We start from the raw sequence: 24,298 nt of genomic DNA on the forward strand, positions 1-24,298 counted from the left end.
CTGCCCCCAAGCACAAACTTTCTCCCCAGCCAGACCAGGTGGCCTCTGCTCCCAGGACACCAGACACTGCCTGCCTTCTTTGCTTTTACCATCTGCCTCTTCTGGGCGGCTCGCCCCTCCCCCTGCTCACCTGAATGCAGTCATTTGTGGGTTCCAGCGTGCTCACCACCTAGCTGTGTAGCCCAGGGCAAATTACTGCCCTCTCTGGGCCAGTTTTCTCCTCTGTAAAACAGGGATGGAGAAGATGTGATTTATCTCCCAGCCTAGGGATAAGAATTAAATAAAATTATCTATTTGTGATAATAATCCTGGAACTTAGTAAGAACTTGATACTTGTTTATCATTATTATAATGACAAATCAGTTGGTTCCTCAGTCTTGCTGAGCAGGCTTTCTGGAGCCACACAGAGGAAAGAACACGGTGTGACAAGGCTTTAACTCAAGTTCCAACTGTACTTCCACCCCAAGTGGCAACCTGAGCAGGCTACTTAACTCAGAGAAGTCTCCTTGGAGCCTCAGTTTCCTCTTCTGGAAAATGGGATGGTAACTTGCACTCCTGGGGCTGCTGTGGTATTCCCATGAACCAGTGGGTGTGAACGTGTTTCTCAAATGCCAGTATGGCGCAGAGGGGGCCAAAGAGGTGGGAGAACTGGGGCAGCAGATTATGTAAGGGCCTGGCCAGAGGAAAGAGCTGGCAGCGTCTCCTGTCCTATCAGGCTTCTGAAGGGTCAAGCCACTGTCCTTGAGAACAAAGAGGAACCAGCCATCTGCTGCCAAGTGACAGTACTTGACTAGGGGGTTTCTCTGCTGCTTGGGCCTGTGATGTGTGGTTGAAGATGGCCAGAACACATTTTCCTGGGGCCTCCACAGTCCATGCCCGCCCTAAATGCCTTTGACCTCGAGGTCTCAGGCTTAAATGGGCTGCTTTAATACCTGCTTTTTGTTTTTATAAAACAGTGTGTCAGGACCTAGAAAAGATCTCTGATCTGTAGTATAGTGAACCCCAGGGGACTGGTTTGTTTTGCTGAGGTCTGGCACTTCTCCCAAGGATAAAGGATGGGTGGAGGGATTGCCAGTCTCCACCCCGGACTGACGTCTCAGAGCGGAGAAAAGGTGTTGCTAGGCCCCCTTCTAGGTCTGTCTGTGGTCTGAAGGCTGTTACTCCTGCCAGCCGTCGCCTCAGGGAGGGTGGGAAGGAGGGCTGGAAGACAGAACCTCTGTTTATGAGGAGATGGGAGACCCTGGAGGTGGACCCCAGCCTGTCCTTTGGAGTGTAAAAAGCTTCTGAGAGTCAGGCCACGCCCTATGCTAATAAGAATACCAGGCCCCGCCCCTAGCCCTGCCCCTGAGATGTGGAACCCAGCACCCAGTTATCAGGCCCCTCCCCCACCTAGTCCCGCCTCTACTGCCAGCACTGCCCAATGAACAGCAGGCCCCGCCCCTAGGCCCACCCAATGAGTGGCGGGCCCTGCCCTCACCCAGTCCCCTGGGCTTCCAAGCTGAGGCTCCACGCCCAAGGAGCTGGCACTCTACGCAGTCAGGATTTCCTCTGCACTGCAGGCTCATCTTTGTGGGCCCAATCTCAGAACCACTGAGAGCCCACTTGGCTGCCTCCTGGAGCGCCCTCCCCACTCGTCGGTGGCACTGGAAGTGGCCCACGTTGCCCCACATTAGGCTTGAGAGTCTGGGGCTGAGCCCTCCATCTGGTGTGCTAGTGTCTCCGCCCCTCCCCCGCCCCGTCGCACGGTCCTTCTGCCCGGAGCTGCAGTTCCTGCCTGTTGCTGACCTCCTAGATCATCCTGAGCACCACAGGCTCCCGCGTGGCACTCAGAACTGCCGCTGCCCACACCTTGGCTTTGTGCGTGCTCTAACCCTTCCTCTGTACACGCCTGAGTGTGACCCGCATTCCACAGCCGGGAGGAGTGGCCCATCTGTGTCTAATTAGATTTTTCTTTCCCTTACCTCCCTTCACACATAACTTCCTACACCTCCCTCCACCTCTCACCTCCTGACCCCACTGTGGGAATTCCTACATTCCATGTGGCAGGAGCCTCTGGTTCTGACAGGCTGCCCTGTGACCGCTCGGACCACAGGGTAAAACATATGTCCACTGATCCAGTGTCTTCCTTCCCCTGACTCCCCCTCTTCCACATCCCTGGATAGAGAATTGTGATTCCATTGACTGACCCCTCTATTCACAGGGCTAATTGTTTCCATGCATCCCTCTGAGTTCAAAGAACAGGAAAGGAGAATGTAAAATGCAAAACTAAATTTACTCCTAACGGAGCTCGTGGAAAGAGCTTGATGTAAGTCAACGGTCAGCTTTGTTAGTGGCCTTGTGAACGGGAGCACCAGTTCAGAAACTGGCTGTTACTCCCTGTTGGTGACAGTTGCCACCACTGAGGCGTTTTATTTCTGTGTGTGCGTGCAGCCAACAGAGGTGATAGAAGGAGGGGGTAAGGCTCCAGCCAAGTGTAGTCATGCTCCTGCTTCACCAGATAACGAAACCGCCAGAGAGCAGGATGAAGAAATTGTTCGCTCCTGGGTACTGGCAGCAGGATTCCTTTTCCTCACCCTTCCTCGCCTCTGTCTTGCTCTGGCCTGGAAATGGTCATCCAGGCTCAGGAAGGCCACTTCCAGGTTCTCCATCTTCTGGTTGGGCATCAGCTCCGTCACGGAGGAGAGAGTAAATAGAACCCTTGGCATGAGAGTGCATGAGACTCTGAGAGCCAGACCTGCTAAGCCAGTGTGGCCAGCCCGGAACAGGATGACCCAGCCTGTGCCACCTGTCCACGAGAACACAAGCAAGGGCCAGTTTAATTTGGTGAGCCTTTCTGGAAACGCTCACCATGCCTGTCTCTGTGCTGGGCACCGGGCGCACAAGGGACAGCCTATCTGCATGGTACACAGCCCTTACCCTCCTGGTGCAAATGGTGCAAAAAGATGTGGGCACAGAAGACAATACCCCTTATACAACCAGAACACAAAATTAAGGAATTTCAGAAGAAAGAGCAACCAGGGAGCAACCACCTTCCTGTGGGCAACCAGGAAGCCTTCTCACAAGATGGGCCCTGGAGTTGAGCCTCATGCAGAGGTGATTACAACAAGCAGGGAGGAGGCAGTGGAGGGGCAGTCCGGGTGAAGGTGTTGGGGCTGCGTGTGGTGGAAGTGACGTGTGACAGGTAGAGCTGGGGCTGGATTGCACATGACCTTGCTTAGTCCTCGCCCTGCCTTGGAGTGCTGGGTGACCTGAGATTAGTCACCTCTCCTCCCTGGGTCTCATTTTCCCCATCTGTCAAGTGGAAGAGTCGGCCTAGAATCCATGGTTTTCCGCTTTTTCAGACCTGTCACCTACATTTCATAACAAATAGTTTGCAATGTCTCAAAGGTAATAATAACCTTTCCACAACTGCACTATGTATATAAACTTGAGAAACGTATATATACAGGTATGTATATACATACTCTGATGACAATGTAAAGGAAAAATAGAAGGAAATGATTCATAATAAAATATTGTGTATGCCAATCTGTACATGCTCACTCACAGCCCCAGTGGAAAACATAATGAAGCAGTCAGGTGCTCACACCGTAGATGAAACACGACTGTGCCTCACATATGGTCCACAACAGGTAGGTTATATGAGTCAGTGGCATTTTTCTCAGACATATACTTTCCCGAAAAGTGAACAATTCTCAGCAAAGTTCCAAACAAACCAAGTTCAGTCTCCCCTCAGTTTACATGGTAGTAATACTCAGTCTGTTAAAACTGTACAAAATGATTTCCTTCCCGGAGCACTTGGGTGGCTCAGTCGGTTAAGCATCCAACTTCAGTTCGGGTCATGATCTCCTGGCTTGTGGGTTCAAGTCCCCCGGTAAGGCTCTGTGCTGACAGCTCAGAGCCTGTAGCCTGCTTCGGATTCTGGGTCTCTGTCTCTCTCTGCCCCTCCCCTGCTCACGTTCTCTCTCTCTCTTTCTCTCTCTCTTTCTCTATCAAAAATAAACATAAAAACTTTAAAAAAAGATTTCCTGTTTATACATAAAAGGGAGTTAAGTTGTAATTTGAGGTCATTATAAAAGTGATTTTTCATCCACATGATTGGCTGCTTGAGCATTTGAAAATTTATGGGTGGCAAAGGGGTCGTGGGACTTCCCTGTGCATTTCATTCAGGGCATTTACAAATTTTTTTAAATTTTTTTAATGTTTATTATTTTAATGTTTTTTTTTATTTTTAATTTTAATTTTTTTAATGTTTATTTTTGAGAGAGAGACAGAATGCAAGCTGGGGAGGGGCAGAGAGAGAGGGAGACAGAATCCAAAGCAGGCTCCAGGCTCGGAGCTGTCAGCACAGAGCCCGACCCGGGGCTCAAACTCACGAGCTGTGAGATCCTGACCTGAGCCAGAGTCGGATGCTTAACCAACTTGAGTCACCCAGGCGCCCCTCATTCAGGGCATTTAGATGCATGGATCCCACCTACTGAGAAAACCCACACCCCACCCCACAGGTTTCCTTATCCCCCAGTCCCAGGGTGATTACCAGCACCTGGGATAATCTTTAAGCTCTCTCAGTTCTGAAGTTCCCTAATTCTGGATTTCATTATGGTTTACTCAGCAAACTTTTGTGGGGTGCCCACTATGTCCTTGTCCCAGGCATTGGCAACGAACAAGCAGCCACAGCTTCTGCTCCCCTGCAGCCAGGCTTAAATCTGGAAGGACTTCAGCTATCGCCCTTCCATTTTACAGAGGAGGAAGCTGAGGACCAGAGAGGGCAGGCATCACATGTGTTCAGCATCACACAGCCTCCTGGGCACCAACCAGAACCTGGCCCTCGGGGAGACACCACAGAGTGGATCCCCAACCTTCTCTCCACTTATCTTTCCTCCCTCCTCCGCCCCCTGCAGTGCCCGCCGCCCTGACCCTGGACCCGGGCACTGCCCACCAGCGCCTGATCCTGTCCGACGACTGCACCATCGTGGCCTATGGCAACCTGCACCCACAGCCGCTGCAGGACTCGCCAAAGCGCTTCGACGTGGAGGTGTCGGTGCTGGGCTCCGAGGCCTTCAGCAGCGGCGTCCACTACTGGGAGGTGGTGGTGGCGGAGAAGACCCAGTGGGTGATCGGGCTGGCCCACGAGGCGGCCAGCCGCAAGGGCAGCATCCAGATCCAGCCCAGCCGCGGCTTCTACTGCATCGTCATGCATGATGGCAACCAGTACAGCGCCTGCACCGAGCCCTGGACGCGGCTCAACGTCCGCGACAAGCTCGACAAGGTGGGCGTGTTCCTGGACTACGACCAAGGCCTGCTCATCTTCTACAACGCCGACGACATGTCCTGGCTCTACACATTCCGCGAGAAGTTCCCGGGCAAGCTCTGCTCCTACTTCAGCCCGGGGCAGAGCCACGCCAACGGCAAGAACGTGCAGCCATTGAGGATCAACACGGTCCGCATCTAGGACGGCGCAGGGAGCCCACAGGGGCCACCTGGGCCACGGCCACCAGCAAGAGCTCTGCCCAGGGGACAGAGGCCAGGACTCCGGTCCAGTGTAGCCCCCACACCCCGTGAGGCCTCGGGCTGGGTGTTTACCCTTCAGCCTCCATTTCCCTTCTATATTGGTGGTCATGCTCCATGATTCTTAAATGCCATCAGCATTGGTGTCCTGTAGTTCTGACCTTGATGGGGAGGCAGCTTTGGTCCCAGGATGTGACATGGCTTCTCCTCAGGGCGGCCCCTGCCCAGCCCTCATCCCCATCCTCTGGGCGGCGGGGAGGGGGAGCTTCTCCCTGTCTCCCTCCTGCCCACATGCCCTGACCTCAGGATGTGTCAAGAGTGTTGCCAGCAGTTGGCAGCCTGAAAGATACATGAAACCCACTTATGCTTCCAGGTCTAAGACTTGCCCGGCACCCCACCGTGGGCCATTTGACCCTTGATCCCAGCCCACAGTGGACACAGGCTGTAGCTGGTCCTAGGGTTCCCAAGAACCACCTCTCCTTCTACCTCTGGACCAAGAGCTTTATGGTTCCTGTTTCTCCTACTGACCTGCAGGTAGAGATGATGCTGTGGCCTGTGGGAGGCACCCGGTCACTGAACCCACGTATTACGGTCACTGTGCCACCAACTTCCAGCCTGCGGGTCTAAAATCAGGATGATGGCACGCAAGGCTGATGCAGAGCCCGGTAGCCTAAAAGCAGCTGCAGGACACGCATCACTGGGTGATGGAGGTCTCCAGAGGCTTAAATAAGGGTCCAAACCGGCCTCTGTGACCAGGCTTAGGGTGCGGGGAGGCTGAGGGGAACAGTTGTCTCAGGCGAGCACTGGGACAGGCTGTTGGCTGGGACTTCCCATCAGGCTTGGCGTCTGTCTCAGTTAGGATCCTGTTGCAGAAAACAAGAGCTGCTTTAGTTAGTTTAATTTGACAGCATTTATTATCACATCCCTGATTTGCAAAATCATTGGAAGGGCTGGAGGAGCAGACTCCTTGCTGAATTTCCAGGAACAACTTGCGGCTCCCACCTGCAGGAAGCCACTGCATCAGGAAGCTGCTGACCGCAGAACTGTGTTCCCTCCACTACTGGCCAGGCCGGCAAATTGGTGTCCTGAGGCTTGCCTCTGTCCCACTCAGTTTAGTTCTCAAATCCAAATCTCTGTGAGGGATACTGTTGGGGAAATATAAATCAGATCCAGAACTTTGGCGGCAAGGGTGCCTGGGAAACGTAGTTTTCTTTCTTCTCACTGCAGCCATGCAAAAAGGCCCGGAAGGATGTTTAGGTGTTGAACAAGCCCATCCACAGTTTTTGTCACTGGAGTTCACCTCCAGGCCTTGGCTTTGAAGCAGCAGAGCCTCCACGTGTCCTGCTCCGTGGCCCTGTCCTTGCCCGAGGGCAAGAGCCCAAAAGGTGGATCTATCCGCAGCACTGGCCGAATGTCTCAAGCCTTCACTTCGCTCTCTAGTCCTGGAGCCTAGATTCTGAGCTTGTGGGGTCCCTGACCACGCTCATCCCAAAAGAGCCAGAGTAGCTGAACTTGGGGGGCTCCCACCTCACAACTGCTGCCCATTGGGGTCCCCCATGGGCAGGAGGAATCCTCATTCTCACCTCACCCCTTCATCTACCAGAAGCTGGGCCACCCCCCAGCAGTATTTTTATTTTAAATGTTTCCCATTTTGTGAGTTATGATGAATTTGTATTAAATTAAAGTTACAGAATGTCAGTGGTCAGTTCTATTCATTTTGACAAAGGCCTGCCTTTTCTGTCCCAGGTGGTATTCATGTATTAACATGGCTAATCCACAAAGCAAACCTACTGGGTATGTAATATTATGCCCACTTTGCAGAGGTGGAAAATGAGGTTCAGAGAGAAGACATGACTTGTCCACAGTCCCAAGTCCATGCTGGGAAGCAGTGGAACTTGGATTAGAACGGAGTTCTAGGGGCGCCTGGGTGGCTCAGTCGGTTAAGCATCCAACTTCGGCTCAGGTCACGATCTCACTGTCCGTGAGTTCGAGCCCCGCGTCGGGCTCTGTGCTGACAGCTCGGAGCCTGGAGCCTGCTTTACAGTCTGTGTCTCCCTCTCTCTCTGACCCTCCCCCGTTCATGCTCTGTCTCTCTCTGTCTCAAAAATAAATAAAAACGTTAAAAAAAATTAAAAAAAAAACAAACGGAGTTCTAAAGCCAGCACTCACATCACAACTTACTTGTCAGGGAAGACTGGCAGTCTGCCTGGAGGAGGGGGTCATGGCAGCCTTGAGAGCAGAGGGGAGCTCATGAGACAGTGCCATGGTCTCTTGAATTCTATAAGAGTGCCTGGCCTTGAATCCGAGCTCCAATGCTGTGTGACTTTAGAGAAATGGCTTAACCTCTCTAGGCCTCAGTTTTTCCACAGAGAAAATGAGGGTAATAACACCCATCTCATATGATTTATTGGTAAGCTGCTAAATGCAGTGCACTTAGGGAGGTCCTGCCTCCCACTCTACCTGTCTCCAGGAGTCAGTGCCCTAAGACACCTGACCTTAAGGAGTCTGTCTTCCTCCTTATGCCTTGTGTGGAGTGTGGGACTACCTAAGCCAGAAATGTCCCCAGGTCTGCTGTGTACAGGGAGGTCCATCCTACCTCTGACTCATGGGGAAGGAGTCTGACCAGGAGTCAGGCAGGGCCCTGCATATGGACAGATGAGCTGTGTACACTCTAAGTGGCAAAGCCCTGGGCCCCCCACAGCTGAGAAACAGGAGTCCTGAGCCTAGTCTTAGTTCTGTGCTGACTCATTTTGTACCCTGAAGGCCCTTTCCTCAGTCTCCTCCCCTGCAGATGAAGGGGGTTACACTGGATGCTCCCTGAGGCTCCAGATGGATCTTCGCCTATACCTGGAGCTGGAGAGAGAGGAGAAGGAACCACCCCAGTTGTTGAATTGCTTGGAGTTCTAGAAAAAGGGGCATGAACAAGGATTGGGGGGATTGGCAGGAGCAGAAGGAAAGGTCTCTGATCGGCTGATGGAGAGCACCCAGTTTGGGGGGAGGTGATTTTGAGACTAAAGTATCCCCAACCCGCCTGCCCCACTGGCTGCCCCAAAGCCATGTCCCTCCATCTTTGCTCAGTGCATCTGTCTTCTGGGGAGGCAGTACCCCCTCCACGGTCCTTCTTACCCTTCCCCTACTCAGCCTTGGCACAAGGTCCAAGAAGTGGTGGCCACTTCCCGGTATTTACTCTCCATTTCCTAGTGCCTGGGAGTAACGGTAGGGAGCTAATTTGCACACCTAACTTGGGACTCTGGGAAATCAGTGCATCTCCCTGGCTCCATACCATTGTGCACTTGTGCAATTGTGAGTCAAGCCTCAACTGCAAGACAAGGCTCATGTGTCTCTCAGGGTCCCAAGAATTCATGAATGAAGGAATCTGGAGTTGTCAGGCTGAATGATACCAGGAATCCCCCATTTAACACAGGCAAGCAAAGAGGGGAGGCAAAGGCATCTCAGCATTGGGGAGGGAGGAGGGATCAACAAAGGTCTTATCCAGAGCAGGAGAGAACTGATAGGAGGACAGTATCCCTATCTGGATCCCAGGCAAAGTGCTGGTACTTATCTAATATCAAGACAAGCCCATGAGGTTGGTATCATTATCTGAGTGTTTGGTGGAGAAACATTACCTCCCAGGGGATCCACAGCCAGTACTCAACAGAGCTGGAAACAGACCCAGGCCCATCCAAAGCTAAAGCCAAACTCTTCTCTGGACCTCCTGGGAAATGCTTCTCAACTTTGAGGACCACTTCAGTGACAGGCAGGGGACACCAAAACTGTGATCTCCCTTGGGGTTCAAAGCGGGACTTTAACCCTGGCTCCATTCCATTGTGCATTTGTGCAATTGTGAGTCAAGCCTCAACTTCAAACCAAGCCTCATGTGTCTCTCAGGGTCAGGGGTAGACTCAAGAAGGCACTATGTGACCCTAAGCAGGTCCTTCTCTCTCTCCTTGGGCCTCAGTTTCCCCATCTCTATTGGGGAGGGACTAGGAATCTAGTTAATTGATTGCCAAGGTTCTGGCTCTGATTGGCCAGGGTTCTGTAAGCCTAATGCAGGGTTTGTCCTAGTCAGAACCTAACAAGGCCATTCGCTCTGGGTCTTTCTCTCTGGGGTGCCAGCAGGAACAGAAAACAACAGAGATGACGTCTCTTGGCAGCACAGAGCTCAGCCAGAGAGGTCGTCCCCGGAGGCTGACAGCTCACACCTGGGCAGCATTCCCGGCTTCCTCTCATCCTGCCTGGGTCCTGGGGATGTTCACCATCCCCAAACACTTCACCAGGAGGTCAGCTGCAAAGGGCCATGTCACAGGCTTAAACGAAGGGGGCTTGGAGAGGAGTGGGGTTGGTTGGGGGGTGGGAGGGAGGGGAGTAGTGGGTGCTGGCCAAGGTGCTGAATCATCATTATTGCCCACCCGGGAGTGGTTATTTCTCCTTCCTCTGGGACACCCACGATTCTACTCTGTCTCCCTGGGAATCCTGACCCACCCTTGAAGAAAGGGTGATGGGAAACAGAGTAGAAACAGAGATAGAAAGAAAGAGAGATGCAGTAAGGAAGCATAGCCTCCAAAAAAAAAAAAATAGCAGGAAAGGATACTTTTATTTTGAAATGTGTTCATTTTCCTTTGTTTTTCCTTTTATCTGGATGAAATGACAGTATGTTTCTTTTTGTTTTACACTGGGTACAGAATAAAAGTCTTTTATCTTCTTTCACAAATTTGACAGTTCTATTATATTTCTGACTATTTCAGAATGCCCCCCACTCACCCCGGGAATTAGATGAAGTATGGGAAGGATTGCCACCTTGGACCAGAGGCCTAGGGGCTTCCTACTTTGATGTCATGACAAGGGGGACCTTTCAAGAGGCTGGATCCAGGGGCACAAAGCCCAATTCCTGTTGAGTTCCCCAAAACTGTGGTCCTGAGTGTGATCAAGTCTGAATGCCAGTGGGGCCTGGGGGATCCTGAGGCCCAGAGAGGGTTGATTCCTAGCTCAAAGGCATATAGCAAATGGCAGAGCCAAGACCTGATGTCCTGGTTCCCAATCAGTACACAGGAGAGGAAGAGCAGCCAGCTGAGAAGGCCCCGCCTAGGCAAGGAAAAGGAGCACAGAGGACCAGCTGGAAGGGGGCTGGAGCAGGGCTGAAGAGGGAGGCGCTCAGAGAAGGATCTCATGTCTAAGGTCAGCAGGGGTGGAGGGGTACCCTCAGTCAGCACCTGCACCCCTCAGAGAGGAGGAGAACACAAAGGGGTCACAGGGTTGGGAAGTCCTCTCTGCGACGGAGACAACCCAACTGAACATGTCAGTAAGCATCACAGGATGGCTGCTGAGAGACCACTGACATCAACTTTACAAAGAAGAAAACTATGACCCAAATGAGAAGACACCAGCCTGTGGGCCATAGCCAGGCCTGGCTCAGGCCTCCTGCCTCCCCGCCATGCGCTCTTTCCACATAACCTTCAATCTCCCTTCAGTGGATTCTGGTGCTTCCTCCCACCCCTGGGGAACCTGGGGCCTGAGCAGAAGGAAAAAGGGAGTGGCCATGGCCCCCACAGCCCTGGGCACCAGGAGCGGAGTGCCTTTCTCTGTCCTTTACCCCAAGAACAAGGGACAGTTAGCCTGGACCCTAATCCTCTTCTCCAGGGCAAAGCCAGTTGGTGCCTGCCTACACCTGGGACCTCCTTTGCTGGCAACACAGTCTGGAGCCAGAATCAGCCACAGTAGGAACAAAGTCACCTGGGCAGCTGCTGGACCCACAGGGAGTTCCAAGTAAGTGAGGACATCAGGGGCGATAGCCCAAGGGGGTCCCCTGATTCCATGGCACGAGAGTTAGCCCTGAGACTTCGGTGATTTAAAGGTTTTGGAATTTTTTTTCCTAGGGAAGGGGCTTTTGCCCCCTCACACCCTGTAGGCTGAGCCGCTGGGCCTGCTTCCTCTGTCTACCACAAACCCCAGGCAGAAGCCCCTCCCTCACCAAACTGCCAGATCTACAAACCAGGAATGAGGTCCTGGGGCCCAGCAGCAATGTTCTTGCCACTGGGAGAAGGGAGATGCAGATAAGGGCTCCAGGAGGTCCCAGAAAAGGCAGAGCTGGCTGGACATGGTGTGCATCTCACAGGTGTGGAATGCAGGGTCGAGACCTGGGAGAGCCTTGCTAAACCAGGAGTGGACTCTGGCTCCATCCCTGACTCTCCAGTGACCCTGGACAGTCCCCTTCATCTCCACCTTAAGAGTGTTCATTCTTCATTGGTTCCACAAAAGGGATGGGTAGCCCTGGGTGATGGGGCAAACTCGAGTTCTAAGGTTCTAGCTTGAGGCTGTCTCGGGGAAATTGCCCCACATTGCCCACCCCTTCACCCTCCCTCTTCCTCTGTCACACTCCTTCCTCCATCAAAACACACCCTCCTGTGCTTCTCAGGATAACTGGCTTATGGTTCGAGATGCTGCCCCCTTCCCATCCTCTGTGCATTCATAATAGAGCCACTCCTGAAAGAGTAGCCAGAGGTGGGATTTCAGGGACCACACCAAGCAGGTAGGCAAAAGTTTATAGGGACGGTAGAAAGAAAGAGGGGGCTTTTTGAAAATGACTCTATTCGGGCCGCACGAGAGCAGCTGTTACTGGATGGGCACAGAGCTGGCTAGCAGTGACAGTGGCCCCCGTGTACCTGGCCAGGGCAAGCGCTGCTTTTGGCCCAGGCTTCAGGCATCACTCCCTGTCCCCAACACCCCTACACAGGGTGCTGGCCATGACATGGCTTTTCCATTTCCAGGGGCTGCCTGTGGAAGAGAGAAAGACTGCATATAATGGTGGAAGGAGGGCACTCAGAACATTAGGGTCCCAAATGGAGCGCGTTAAGCCTGCTTTGGTCCTTAACACCTCTGCTTCTGTCATACTCATTCCCCTGCCTGGAATGCCCTTTCCCTCCTTTTTTCCTCCTGTGGAAATCGTATTCGTCCTTCATCCACCCAAGGTGCAGCTATGCCAGGCTTTCAGACCTAGAAGAACTCAATCTCCCGCCATCACGGACATCTTGAGGCAGGGATCACATACCCCAGCTCTGCCCACTGGGTGCAGAGACAGGCTCAAGAAATGCTTGCTGGCTGGAACTGGCTAGTGCCAAAGCTGGATCTTGAAGCCACCCCAGCTCCAAGTTGGGGGGCGATCTTAGAGACCAGAGAAATCTCCTCCCTAAAGATGCTTGGATGGAAACTGAGCCCACAGGGTGAGCCCACTGTCCTGTCCCCCGTCCCAGCCAGATTCCACACTGGGAGAACCAGAGAGAGCCAGCAAAGACCAGGAATGTTGTTTGATTGTTTGCCTTTTTAAAAAATTACAAAATAACTTACCCTCATGGTTTAACAATTCAAATAAATGAAAGACTATAAAGCAGAAAACTCCCTCATCTGGCTCCCAGAAATCAACAGCTGTTAACAGTTTGATTCAGGTCCTTCCAGGCATTTTTGCTTATGCATAAACAAAACTAGAGCTTTCTTTTACGAAAATATGATCATTCTTCATGTTTCTGTGTGTTCTGTGGAGTAAATTCCTACAAATGGAATTGTTGGTCAAAGGCTTGCTCGTTTAAAGTATGTCGCTTTCCTGAGTAAATTGTTTATTTTATTATTATTTTTTTAATGTTTATTTATTTCTTGAGGGGGGAGGGGCAGAATGAGAGGGAGACAGAGAATTCGAAGCAGGCTCCAGGCTCCGGGCTGTCAGCACAGAGCCCAATGCAGGCCTCAAACCCACAAACCACGAGATCATGATCTGAACCAAAGTCAGACGCTCAACCAACTGAGCCACCCAGGCACCCTGAGTAAATCTTTTTCTTATTACGTGCTCATTATAGAAAATTTAGAAAATACAGTCAAGACACAAAAAAGGAAAAATCATCCATCAGCCACTGTTCAGAGATAACCACTGGTGGTGCTTGGGTGATAACATTTGCAGTCTTTTTTCCCATGTGAGTATGTTTATATACAAGAATCAGAACACACTTTCTTATTGCTCCATAGCCTGTTTTCCCCACTTTATAATAGATCGTATTCATTTTTCCAGGTTGTCAAAAGTCTTCTATGCATCAGTTTAACACCAAGAGGGATGTCTGATCTCAGAGCCCCTGGAGGCCTGCTTTTCCTGCCCTCCTTTCTGAGTAGGGAGCCTGTTGCCACAGCTGCTCCAGGATCTAACCTTGGTCTTCCCCTCCTTTTTAGAAAGGGGAATGCCCTGAGCCCCTGCCTACCTCCACCCCTCCTGAGCTGAGGCCCCAACACCCCACTGATGGGCACAGAGCCCCCCTGCAACTGCTCCATGGATACCCTCCTGTGCAGTAAGTAGAAGCCCACTCCTTTCCTCTACCACTTTCTTGAACATTGGGCTCCTCCCATCATGGGGTGGGGAGGGCTCGGGTGGACTTTGAGGCAGAGGAAGGCCTCTAGACTCAAGTGGTGGCATGTGGGATTCAAGAAAAATATTACTTACCCTTGTACTTCAGCCAGCTCTTTAGCCAGCTTTCCCCCCATACTCAAGGGACGGGGCAAGGAACAGGGTCAGCCCATGCTAGGGGTGGTGGGGAGGGAGCTCAGCCACTTGAACATTTTCTGGTTTCTAAAGCAAATACCTAGCTTCCCAGCCCAGGCTCACCCTCTGCCCCAGGAATTTTCCAGCCAAATACTGTGGACTTGAGCGTGATCTTGGGCAAGACCCTTCTCTGCTCCAGGCAGGGGGAGGGTGGTGAGGGTGGGGGTGGATCTCAGTGACCTCACCAACATACCATGTGGTTCCTAAGGCATTTTCCCAACTCTGGAATTCTATAACCCAATTAGAAGCCATGTTTCCAAATGCTCTCTTTTCTCTCCAAGTCCCTGCACACCTTATGATTTATTGAATCTAATTGTGCACCAAGCCTTGTTTGAAGCATTATTAGTATAATAATTATTATTAGCTGTCATCTCAGTTAATCCTTATGACAAGCCTGAGAGGAGGTACTACTTTTATCCCCATTTTACAGATAAGAACACTAAGTCCAGAGAGTTAAGATGATTTTCCAATTAAGCAGTAGAGTTCAGATTTGAACCCAGGGCTGGGTGACTCCCAAACCCATGCTCCTTGTCGGCTTCCCATTCCCATACCATCCTGCGATATGTGTAGGGATCTGTTTCCTTGCTACAGTTGGGGAAACTGAGGTCAGAGAAGGAAGGTGAATTCCTCAAGGTGACACAGCAAGTTCATGGCAGAGCTTGGTAAGTCCAGCTTACCCCCACCTACTGCCCAGCACTGGCTAATTTCCAAGGAGGGAAGTTGATGAATCAGAAAGAGCCCTTGAACTGGAGTCAAGACACCCAGAACTGAATGGGGGTGGAGTGGCCAGGTGAGGAAGGTCATATTTGGTCAGCCCACACTGGGTCCACCCTCCCTGAGTTCAGTCCAAAGAAGTATTGCTTTGGGCAAGTTCTGAAGAAAGAAAAGGTGGCATTACGTGTGGGGTGGGGATGGTCCGGCCAGAGGACTCCCCTCCTTCTCTACTTTCCTCCAAAACAGCCCCACTGTGCTCTCCACTCTCTCCCTCTCTCTTTCAGTCATTCACCCAATAAACCCCTAGAGGGTGCCTACTAGGTGCTGTCACTGAGATAAGCAATGACAGGTGCATCCCAGGTCTCTATCAAAGAGTCACAGCACATGGGCAGAGGCAAGGCTAGAGAAGAGGCTGCTGGAGAAGCAGAGGTCTGCAGGATGAGGAAGAACTGCAGGATGGGAAAAGTGTACCAGGAAGAGGAAACAGCATGTGCAAGGTAGCCAGAAATGAGGCTATGTAGCTGAGGGTTGAATGTGACGCAGGGAGGCAGAGCGATGCCGCTGGAAAGGAAAGCAGGGCTGCGCCATGCCACTCTGTGAGACATCTGAGGACAATGTGGAGCCAGGACAAGGTTTTGCTTCATTTTTTTAATGTTTATTTATTTTTGAGAGAGAGAGAGCGAGAGAGAGAGAGAGAGAGAGCGCACGCGCAAGCATGAGTGGGGGAGGAGCAGAGAGAGGGGGAGACACAGAATCCAAAGCAGGATCCAGGCTCTCGAGCTGTCAGCACAGATCCTGATGGGGTTCCAACCCATGAACCGTGAGATCATGACCTGAGCCGAAGTCACGCTTAACTGACTGAGCCACCCAGGAGCCCCAGCAAGGTTTGAAGCAGGGGAGAAGTGGGGTCATATTTGCATGTGGTAGGGCAAAGCTGGAGGCAGGGAGTCCAAAAAGAAGGCTGAAAGGCTGGTAAGGCTGAAGCACAGGATAGAGAGAAAGACAGGAGTGAGAATTCTCCTGGGAGCACTGGGAGCTGTTTCAGAGCTGTATTGCTCAGCCCCACTCCTTTACTACAAGAGCCCCAGTGAGGACAGGTACAGCAAGCTGGCAGTTCCATGGAACAGGACCCAGAGCCCCCATGCTGTTCCTGGCACCGGCAGAACCCTTAGAGTGTGATTCTTGCAGTCTCGCAAACCGTGGCATCCCTGGGTATGTTTGTTGGCAGGGAGCTCATTAGTTCTGTCACAGGCCATCCCACTACTGGACAATAATAATCAGGAGGACTGTGACCCACTGGTCCTAGCTCCGTCTTCTGTGTCCCCCAGACAAGAATGGCCTCCTTTTCATAGGATGGCCTTTTAAAGACCCAAGGACACCTTCCCATTCTTCAGCTGAATAAACTAAGGCAGTAGTACTGGATTCCTCTGCTGCCTAAGCACCTTAATGGACACGAGAAAAGAGGAGTCAGCCCGGGTTTGAATCCTGGCCTTGCCACTTTCCAGCTGGGTGATCTGAGGCAAGACATTTCACCTCCCTAGCCTCAGTTTTCCTGTCTGAGAAATGGGAATGATACTATCTATCCTTACTCTGGGGGCCAAATGGGTCAATCTAATATTAATACATAGTGAGAGCTAGAATTTGTTGAGGGACTGTCGCGCGCCAGGTGTTGTCTTACTGGGCTGGCCCATTCTTGTTGGGAAACACGTCAACAGCATGAAGACCTGGCAGCATGCAGACCTGGGTTCAAATCCTGCCTCTGCCCCTTACTAACTCAGACAAGCCAACCTCAGCATCTCAGCTTCTCCACCTGGTAGCGGGCGGGGGGGGGGGGGGGAATATCACGGGCAGCTTGTCAGGTTGGATAAGACAAGGCATGTAAAGCACGTAGTGTTATTAACATCGCTTCTCTCCCCTAATAGTCCACAACCGTGTACCAAGTATCATGTCCTTCTAAGTGTAAACCTCTGGGGGAAAGGAACTATTGGCTCCTTGCCCAAGGCTACTCAGTCTTTGCCTCCAAGTCTGTTCTTGCCTCCTCCAGACCTGGGACCCCGATATTCTGTGGGCACAGCTACCGAGGGCAGGGGCACTGCCTGCCCCTGGGAGCAGTCTGCTACCCCTGCCCTGACTTCTCATTCCCTTTGGCCACACGTGGGTGGCTTGCAGCCTGCAGTGATCATTGTCCCAGCCCTGTTCTCCTCATCCACTCTGCTGATCTTCAGCTGCATGTTATGGAAGACATGCTCCCAGTGGTCTTGGGCCGCCCACCCCAGCCCACCGTCCCCATCAGGGTCCCAGGTAAGCCACTGAAGGGCCAAAAGACTGAGGAGTTTCCATTTCTGTTTTATTCTCAGTCTCCTTGTGCATAACACTCGGGAAAAGCCCTATCAAATCTGCATTGCCCAAAGGTGTGATATATGTGACCCTCAAGTCAAGAGAAGAAATCCTCTCATGAGAAGAAACCATGTTGTATGGCCTCATAGTCTCCTGTGCCCTTGTCCAGGTTCTGTTGGACATTACTCACAAACCCTCAGGTCAGGAAGCCCATTCTGCAGCCCCTGTAACTGTGGCTCTGGGTGACTATGAGACCAAGGCTGCCCTTGGCCACATGCTGCCCACTATCTCTCTGGGAACCCCCCTTCCCTGGCCTGGTGGGGTCTCCACAGGGAACCTCACCAAGGGCAGGAAGTCCTTCTCCAGGGACTGGATGAGAGCATACCTGGTTTCATCCCAACTGGGCACTGGCTTATCAGATTATCCAAGGCTTAGTGTACTTGGAATTTTCCACTTGTCATATCTTAAAACACCCACATCATCTTTGCTTTCCTGAGGTCATGGAGTTTCTGCTTATTACATGGTTCTTCTGGGGAACATGGCCTAAGCCCCTGACAGGCAAAGCCTGGATGGCATGGAAATTGCCAGGGCCCCGAACCCCTGTCCAACCTGGAGCCTCTCCTCTATCTTACCCACTGCCTGAGCTCTGGGATTCAGAGGAGCAACAAAAAGAGGGAGTGGGTCTCACACACCTAATACAAAAGCCCAGCATTCTCACCACTGCCCTAAGATCTCAAACATTGACTGTCCGCCAGCCACAGATTCACGGCTCCTTCCACCCATCCAATGATACCCAGGTGTGCTGGGTGCTGGGTTCTTAATGATAAATGAGATCCAGACTAGTAATCTAGTGCTTGGAACAGAACAATGACAATGAGAAGGCTTGGATGGGGTACAGGAGTTTGTGGAAGCATAGAGAAGAGGCCATTAATCAGACAGGGAAGGAGAGTTAAGGAAATTTCCAAGAAGTGGCATCTGAACCAAGAACTGAAGAATGACTAGCAGCTTGCTGGAAGAAAGGTGGAAGAGGATAGTATACGAGGCAAAAACGGAAAGTACAGTGTAGGAGTTGGCAAAATATGACCCACTACCTGGTTTTACAAATAAAGTTTTATTGAAACATAGTCATATATCCATTCACTTATGTATTGTCTCTGACTGCTTTTGCTGTACACGGCAGAGTGGAACAGTTGTAACAGAGATAGTATGGCTTGTAACACATAAGATATTTACTATCTGGCCCTTAACAGAAAAAGTTTGCTGACTCCTAGAGGTTACAGAACTCAGACTTCCCTTTAGGAATATAAAGGCTGGAGGGTAGAGGGAGGAAATGTACAGCAAGCAGCTCACAAAGAGTCCTTAATGGATTGACCCAGGAATAGACATACCTGATTTAAACTATCTATTCAGATTCTCTCTTCCTAGGAATTTGAACTGTGGAATGTAAGACCCAGAAATAGAGCTGAGTCACAATAACGTCTGCGAACCTCTGCTGCTGAGGCCCCAACCTGACTTCACTAGTTACTATCTGTGCTAGCCAAGCTACTTCCTATCTAAGCCTTGGTCTCCTAGCTTGTAAATGGAAATAACTTAAATGGTTGCTATGGTTAGCAAGTCAGGTGCAGTTCTAAGCGCTTTAAATGCTCATTAATTTAATCCTTAGAACAACGGTATGAGGTAAGGACAATTATGCCATTTCACAGATGCAGAAACTGTGGCACAAAATGTGAACCTGCCCCAGGAAACAGGCAATAACAGACAGAACCAGGACTACAACACAGGCAGCGAGGGGTCGGAACCTGTCAAAGTAACTTCACAGGCTTGCGCGGATGAAATGAAATAAAGCGAGCGAGGGGCAAGGGCGGGGCATGGCACACAGTAAGCACTCTATTCTTTCAAAATGTAAAATCACCTTGGCCTCCGGCTCAAGATTTCGTTCAAAGCCCGTTTCTCTGCGTGAACTCATCACGTGACCCTCTCGGGTACGAAACGGACAGACATAGAGGAAATTTGAAGACAAGCCTCCCGGCACCCTACAGATCCCGGGTCCTTTTACTCTAGGACCCTCCCACTTTGTAAAGCGAGGCGGAAGTAGCTCGTGGGTAACATGCCCACTTCCGGTGTTACTTTGAGCCTTTCTAGCCCGGCCGAGACCAGGTCGCCGCCTTCCCACGCCGCTTTCGTCCCGGCCTGACCCCTTTCCTGTGGGAGCCCCGCCCGCGGCAAAGGTTTGGTTTTTCATTGGTGGAGGCTGGTAGCAGCGTCCGTCTTTCAACCAATGGACTCCGCTCTCTCTTCCCTTTGGTGAAGTCAGCTTCTCCTCCGGGCCGGCAGAGGGCGCGATAGCACGGGGCTCGAAGCCTAGGAGGCTCTCTGGCACGGAAGTGACATCACGCCACCGGAAATCCGCGGACGCCGCGGTTGGAAGCCGTGCGTTCGGTGTTCCTTGAAGCCTTGGCGGAATCGTTTCCGCCCTCGACTGGTGCTAAGTGAGAAAACCGAGCTCCTGCAGGCAGGGCCTTGCACGTATTCACTCAGCGAGAAACTCCCCTGAGACCAGCGCGCTCCCACACGGCTCAGCGGAGGGACAGCCCCTATGGAAGCATTCCTCCGCCTGGGGGGCCGCCCGAGGCTGGTCTCCCAGAAATACCCCCTTTCACAGATGGGGAAAACGAAACCCAGAGAGAGGGTAAGGTTACCAGTTTTAGCAAATACAATGCAAGACGCCCAGTTAGAGCTGAATTTCAGATAAACAAGTGACGTTTTTCTGTAAGAGTATCTCAAATACTGCACGGGATGATCGTTTACTAAAACGTCCGTCGTTTGTCTGAATTCAGATTTATCTGGCAGTCCTAGGCCAAGGCCACCTAGCTAAGTGGAGGAGCAGAAAGAGCTCTTGTGGCACCGTGTGTGCCTTCCTTCCTAAGGACCCTCCCTCCGCAGGGTCCTGGCTGCTCTGGAGCTGAGCCGAAGGGGCCAGATGCCCACCCGCCCCGCCCTCCATGACTAGTTTATTCAAAAGACACTAAACACCTAGCCTACAGGCACAAATCCAGGCTCCAAGTGACGCTGGCAATTAAGAGATACTCCATATCTTTGTGGGGTTAACCGATTGGCAAGAAGAAAAAGTAGACAAAAATTACCTTGTGATCAACCGCTCTTTAGTATGATTAGATAGAGGATACTATGAATGCTTACAAAGCAATACCTAACCAAGGCACAGAGGAGGAGAAAAGGGAGAGGTGCCTACGCTGAGATCTGAAAGATTCCTTCTTTCAGTTATTTATGGAACAGCTATGTATAGGGCACAGTTCTAGGCACTGGGGACAGGGCAGTGAACAAAATAAATCTGTGCCTTTAAGAGCCTAATTCCAAATAGACAGTATAGTATGTCAGAAGGTGAGCTATGGGGCGGGGTGGGGGAAGGGGAAGGGTACCAAGAGATAACAAAATGCTGGGGTGGGAGTGTTAGTTTTTAAAGAGTGGTGGTGGGCAAGGCTTCACTGAGAAGGTAACATTTGAGCGAAGACCTGAAGGAGGGGGAGAAAGAGATCACGGAGCTATTTGGGGCTGTAAAGAAATGGTGCCTGGCATGTCAGAGGAACAGAAATAAAGGAAATGGTGTATTATCTCCAATAGGATAGCTTCCTAAGGATATTCAGGGACAATCCTGATGTGGTGGTGTTTTGTTTTTTGTTTTGGTTTTGTTTTGTTTACCTAAAATAATGCCTTTAGGATCTAATTCTTATAAAATGTGACCTCACCTAACATGGACAGGGGGCCATTTTGTAGAGGGTATTCAAAAAGGCCTTTCCAAGGTGGTGACATTTAAGGTGACCCTTTAAAATGAGAATGAGTCAGCCCAGGAGAAGCAGAAGGAACAGCAAGGGCAAAGGCCTGGAGGCAGGAAAGAACCCTGTAATTGTGAGGAACTAAAAAGAGGCCAGTGGGCCGGAGCATGGTGAAAGCAGAGTGGCAGATGAGATTGGTGAGGTAGGCAGAGATCTCAGCCAATTTTGCTTTTATTGGCATCACAGTGGGGATTGACTGAGGGATTTCAACAGAGGACTGACAAGATCAGATTCAGATTTCAGAAAGATACCTCTGACTGCTAGGAAGCTGCATCGAATCATTTTGCTGGTTGAATTTATACAGGTTTAGCTGCTCGTTCCAGAGGTGGCAGGAAGGGAATTTAAAATGGAGCAGAGTGTTGAGTGGGAACTCCCATCCTGTTTCCTTCCCTGTGGTCCCTTTGTAGCTGGAATGAGCTGGCCTGGGCAGGTCTGTTTCCAAGGGGAGGGATGACACCCAGAGAGCCACAGTTTCCCTCTAGGACAAGGGTAGACAGAGGTGACAACTGTGTCCCTTGGACCTCTGTAAGGCTCCCTGGCTGGGCCCTTAACCAGGCTGTCGGGGGAAGGAAGTGCATGCTACCACCAGCCCACCAGGTCTCTTTCCTCTGATCTTTTTGAATATACTTTCACTTATCTTTTCCAAGGTCCTGTCATGCTTCTGTTCCAGAATCATGTGGGGCTGGCTCCCTACGGCCTACAGAATTAAGATCAGACTCCTTACTCTCATTCAGGCTTCTCTATGACCACACTGCCCTGTGAGTTCCGTGAGGACTCCTCTGCATCCCCAGCATCTACTGCAGGGCATGGCCACAGTAAATACTCAAGGAATTTCCTTTCAACATCATTTACTGAGCACCTAATGATGTGCCAGGCCCTGAGCTGGGTGCTTTATACCATTTTCTTACTTAATCCTCACAGTAACCCTTTGAGGGCAATTTGGCAGCCGCATTTTACAAATGAGGAAACGTATTCAGACAGGTCAAGTTGCTATGTTTATTCACTTGTCCATTTGACATACACTTTTTGAGCACCTAGGTTGTTCTAAGTAATGAAGACCTAGCAGTGAAAAAAATAAAAGTTCTTGCCAAGCTCCCATTCCGGAGGAGCTGACAGATGATGCACAGACCAACATGTAAGGGAGTGTGTCGAGTGCTGATAGGTACCGTGAAGAATAAAACCAGTTAAGGGAGAAGAGAGAGCCTGGAAAGGGCCTTTTCTAAAGAGTCATCAGAGAAGCCCTTGCCTGGGGAAAACATTTGAGTAGAACCTGAATGGAGTGAGCCCCACAGATAACCCGGAAAGGTCATTTCAGAGAGAGGGGGCAGTAAATGCAGGCCCAGCATGGGTGCCGTGCGTGGAGTGTTTGAGGAATAGAGGGGCCAGTATGTCTGGGGAGTAGTGGATAAGGGAGGAAAGGGAGCCAGAGAAGAAGTTGGACAAGGACTTTAAATGTTATTCTTGATGAAATGGGAATCAGGGGTGACTGGATCCAGTGCTGAGTAGAGTGGACAGTGGAGGGGAAGGAGGGGGCCAGTCCCTGGGTGAGAGGTGACAGCTTGTTCCAGGAGTGGCAGTAGCGGGTCTATTAACCTCCCGGAGTAAGTAAGTGAGCTAGTAAGCCCACGGGAGGAGGCACAGATGGATTATGGGGAGGTGTTGAGAGGAGGGTGTCCCTTAGGTGAGGTCCCAGGGCAGGATGGGGTTGGGAGAGGCCACCAGGAAAGTGACCTCTGGGGCAGCCAGCATGGCATGCAGTTTCACTGCCAGTGGCTTGCTTAGGGAGGCACTCAAAGGAGGCAAATGCCCGTGCAGCCCAGGCTCCAGGAGACCCCGGTCAGATTCCCTTGTACAGGCCTGAAAGGCCCTCAACATTCTCCACGTGTTTAATACTTTCCACACACAAAAAAAGATGGAAATGACAAAAACAACTGAAAAGAAATGACTGTTTATTACCAAGTAAGTCACATCAACTTCTCTGTATAGCTTTCTCAGAAAAGTAAGTTTCACACATTTCTTGCAGCAAATGGAACATGAAACCTTTTGAAAGGCTCCAGTGAGAAATCTGTTCAAACTCCCTGCCAGCTGCTGTCACTTTAAAAGCCACAGACGCATCTCCCCAGTGAACCTGCCTCAGACAAGGTAATGAGTTAGGCCTAGATCTCACTGCAGCCAGCGGTCTTAGCAGGGCATCTGCTGCCTTTGGAAGCAGACCCCCGCTTCCAGCAGAAGAACCTATGTTTGCCCTCTCCTTCCCTTTCCTCCAAAAAAGCAGGAGTGGGTCCAGGTCTGCTTGGGCATCAAAACGGAAGTCTCAGAAATGGCCTCATAGACGAGGGCTGAGCCCGGCATGGTAATATGTAAAACCTGGTTGTGGGTGAATAACTAAGGGGCAGTAGAGTGGCCCTTTCTGATTGGTCCCTGAATCTCTTGGTGTCCTGTCAGCCTATTTAGTGTCAAAGTATCAAAAAGTAGGCCAAGCCTGGAAAAGATATCTCTGCTTTTGACAAGCACCCAGTTCACTCAGAACACACTGCCTCATTAGATGACCTCAGAGCCACACGCAGGACCCAGGACTGGCTGAGATGCTGAGACAGGATGACGAGATATGATATTATGACTTACAATAATAAATGTATATTTTGTTTTCACCCCCATTCCTGGCACAGAGATCCTAAAAATCTTTGGAATGTCCTAAGTGATGAGAGTGACAAAGGTGTCTTTTGTTATATCCTACCCTCAAACTCTGGGGAGGGGAGGAGGCTGGAGATTGAGTTCAATCACTGGTGGTCAATGATTTCATCAGTCCCGTGTAGGTAATGAAGCCTCCATAAAAGCCCAAAGGACAGGGTTTGGAGAGCCTCCAGGCTGGTGCAACATGGAGGTGCTGGGAGGGAGGTGCACGCTTTCTCCACACCTTGCCCTGTGCAGCTCTTCCTCTGGCCATTCCTGAGTTACATCCTTTCACAATAAACCAGGAATATAGGAAGTAAAGTGTTTCCCTGAGTTCTGTGACCCATCCTAGAAAATTAATTGAACCCAAGGAAGAGAGTCATTGGGACCTCCAATCTACAGCCTGTTGGTCCAAACACAAGGCACAGCCTGGACTTGGTGATTGGTATCTGAAGGGGGGGCGGGGGCGGGCAGTGAGGAAGTCTTCTAGGACTGAGCCCTCAACCTATGGGATCTGAAGTGATCTCTAAGCAGATAGTGTCAGAATTGAATTGAACTGTGGGATACCCAGCTGGTGTCAGAGAATTGCTTGGCGGTGTGGGGGAGGAAAACAACAACAACAACAACAACCCACATACCA

The 24,298-nt window shown here is 51.1% G+C and overlaps 1 protein-coding gene and 1 long non-coding RNA gene across 4 annotated transcripts in view; both read left to right on the forward strand.

Moving 5' to 3' along the window:
• Positions 1–7,206, forward strand: part of TRIM62 (tripartite motif containing 62) — a 30,956-nt gene extending 23,750 nt beyond the window's left edge. For all 3 annotated transcript variants that reach the window (XM_058718173.1, XM_058718174.1, XM_058718175.1), the window contains one exon: positions 4,902–7,206. In XM_058718173.1, the coding sequence (XP_058574156.1) occupies positions 4,902–5,452 (551 nt within the window). In that variant the 3' untranslated portion in view covers positions 5,453–7,206. The remainder of the gene's footprint in view (positions 1–4,901) is intronic.
• Positions 7,207–19,547: 12,341 nt separating this feature from the next.
• Positions 19,548–23,642, forward strand: LOC131505073 (uncharacterized). The gene is made up of 2 exons (XR_009258266.1): positions 19,548–19,823; positions 23,009–23,642. It is a non-coding gene; the product is annotated as an uncharacterized LOC131505073 (long non-coding RNA).
• The last annotated feature ends 656 nt before the right edge of the window (positions 23,643–24,298 follow it).

This window comes from Neofelis nebulosa, chromosome 2, assembly GCF_028018385.1.
Source record: "Neofelis nebulosa isolate mNeoNeb1 chromosome 2, mNeoNeb1.pri, whole genome shotgun sequence".
Classification (NCBI taxonomy): domain Eukaryota; kingdom Metazoa; phylum Chordata; class Mammalia; order Carnivora; family Felidae; genus Neofelis; species Neofelis nebulosa.